Genomic DNA, 2,112 nt, shown 5'->3' on the forward strand with positions numbered 1-2,112 from the left:
TGGGGGCAAAGCCCGGATGGGAAGACCCAGGCCAGGAACTGGGACACACAACCGGAATTCCTGGAGAACAGACATGCTCAGGTGGACACATTCTGCCAGCACAACTATGAGATTGTGGGCCTGGACCCTGGCCTGGGCAGTCCCAGAACACCCAAATCCTCCCAAATATTCCCCTGAACCCCAAATTCAGCCCCCAAATCCTGGTAAAATGGTATGGCTATAGATCTCTTTATTTAATTTCCTGATGCCACCAGATTAATGCCTGATGTCACCAGAAGAAACAACTGAACAGAGAAGCAGACATTTTTTGCATTGAAGAAATCAGCTCTTTCTAATGATTTTCCACTGTCAATCTGAGTCTGGATGAGCGTTCCTGCCCCTGTGCTCATGCAGGTGCTTAGAGGAATCCAGGAGGATGTGTAGACAACAAGCCAGGTGTCATCCCAATGGGATCACCAGGAATGTGGGTCACCAGGTCTCTGCCCAATGTGGATCCTCTGATGGGGGATAAAGTTGGAGCAGCGCACGGAGCTCTTCCCAAACTCGGGGCACTCACAGGGCTTCCTTTACTGGTGGCAGCGTTGGTGTCGGGTCAAGTTAGAGCTCTGGCTGAAGCACTTCCCACACTCAGGACACTCGTAGGGCCTCTTCCCAGTGTGGATGCGCTGGTGGGTGACAAGGTGGGAGTTTTGCTTGAAGCCCTTCCCACAGTCGGGGCAGCGGAAGGGCCTCTCATCTGTGTGAATCCGCTGGTGCAGGAGGAGACTGGAGCTGGTCTCAAACCTCTTCCCACACTCAGAACACTCATAGGGCCTCTCCCCAGTGTGGATGCGCTGGTGCCTGATGAGATGGGAGTTGTGCTTGAAGCCCTTCCCGCAATCCGGGCAGCAGAAGGGTGTCTCATCTGTGTGAATCCGCTGGTGGATGACAAGACTGGAGCTGGTCTGAAACCTCTTCCCACAATGAGAACACTCATAGGGTCTCTCCCCTGTGTGGATGCGCTGGTGGTGGATCAGTTCAGAGCTGCAGCTGAAGCCCTTCCCACATTCCCCACACTCGTAGGGCCATTCTCCAGTGTGGATCAGCCGGTGACGGATCAGGAAGGCGCTCTGGCTGAAGCTCTTCCCACACTCCAAGCACTTGTAGGGCTTCTCCCCAGAGTGAAGCTGCTCATGGACTACCCGGTCCAAGCCCCGGCTGAAGCTCTGGGTACCTTCCTGGCACAGGGTGGGGCTTTCCCCCTCAGAGCACCCAGGCCCGGCTTTGGGGCCACTCCTTCTATAGGAGCTTTGGGACTTTTCCTCCCTGTTGTATTCCTGTGCTGTGGAGATGCTGAACACAGCCCCCTCCATGAGGTTCTGCTGGGGGGATTTCTCCTCCTTGGTCTCCATCCTCAGCTCATTGCCTGGGGGAGGAAGGACAAGCAGAGGATGGGATTTGCCTCCAGGCCAGAGGGAAGGGGAAGGAGATCCCCTCCAATCCATCCCTGGCAGGACAGCGTCACTAATGGGGTTATCCTGCAGCCGGGGACAATGCTGAGCTGGGAGATGGAGCAGGAGAGAGGGGAAAGGAGTGGGAGACTTCCTCCTCACCTGCCTGGGGGTCCTGGGACCTCTTCCTTTTCCTTGCAGCCCCCTCCTTCATCCAGCCGGTGTTTGGGAATGGTAAATCCTGCTTTGGGGAAAAAAACCAAGGGATGAGCGCATTGCATTGGGGGTTAATCCTGCCCAAGCCACCAGTTGCACAGAAGAACTTCCAAAACACTAAGATTCAGGCCAAAAAACCCTTCACAAGGCTTTCCCTTTTTCTGGTCCTCCCACTTCGGGCTCCAGGGGATCCCCCTGTACAGGGTGCTGGGGGTACTGCAAGCATTGGAGTTCCTCCACTCTACTTGCTCCCCAACCTCCAAAGACAGTTGGGAGTCCTGGGAATCCCCAAAGTTCTCTCTCTCTGGTCTCCCCACTTTGGGTTTCTGTGGGTCCCACTTGGGGATGTCAGGGGTTTTGGGGACCCCACTGGTGACTTCTCATCTCAGTGCCTCAGGGTCTTGGGATCTAAGGTGTCCCCCCTTTTCCCCTCTGTAGGATGTTGAGGGTCCAGGGAATCCTGGTC

At 55.5% G+C, this 2,112-nt stretch overlaps 1 protein-coding gene across 1 annotated transcript; it reads right to left on the minus strand.

Moving 5' to 3' along the window:
- Window positions 1-50: 50 nt before the first annotated feature.
- On the minus strand, window positions 51-1,415 carry LOC130588054 (zinc finger protein 239-like; the record flags this gene model as incomplete). The annotated part of the gene is made up of 1 exon (XM_057389009.1): window positions 51-1,415. A coding segment is annotated over one exon (849 nt), but the record flags the coding sequence as incomplete, so codon positions are not given.
- Window positions 1,416-2,112: the final 697 nt, after the last annotated feature.

This window comes from Malurus melanocephalus, unplaced genomic scaffold (genome assembly GCF_030028575.1).
Source record: "Malurus melanocephalus ecotype Western Australia unplaced genomic scaffold, MMel_1.1 scaffold_3206, whole genome shotgun sequence".
Classification (NCBI taxonomy): Eukaryota; Metazoa; Chordata; class Aves; order Passeriformes; family Maluridae; genus Malurus; species Malurus melanocephalus.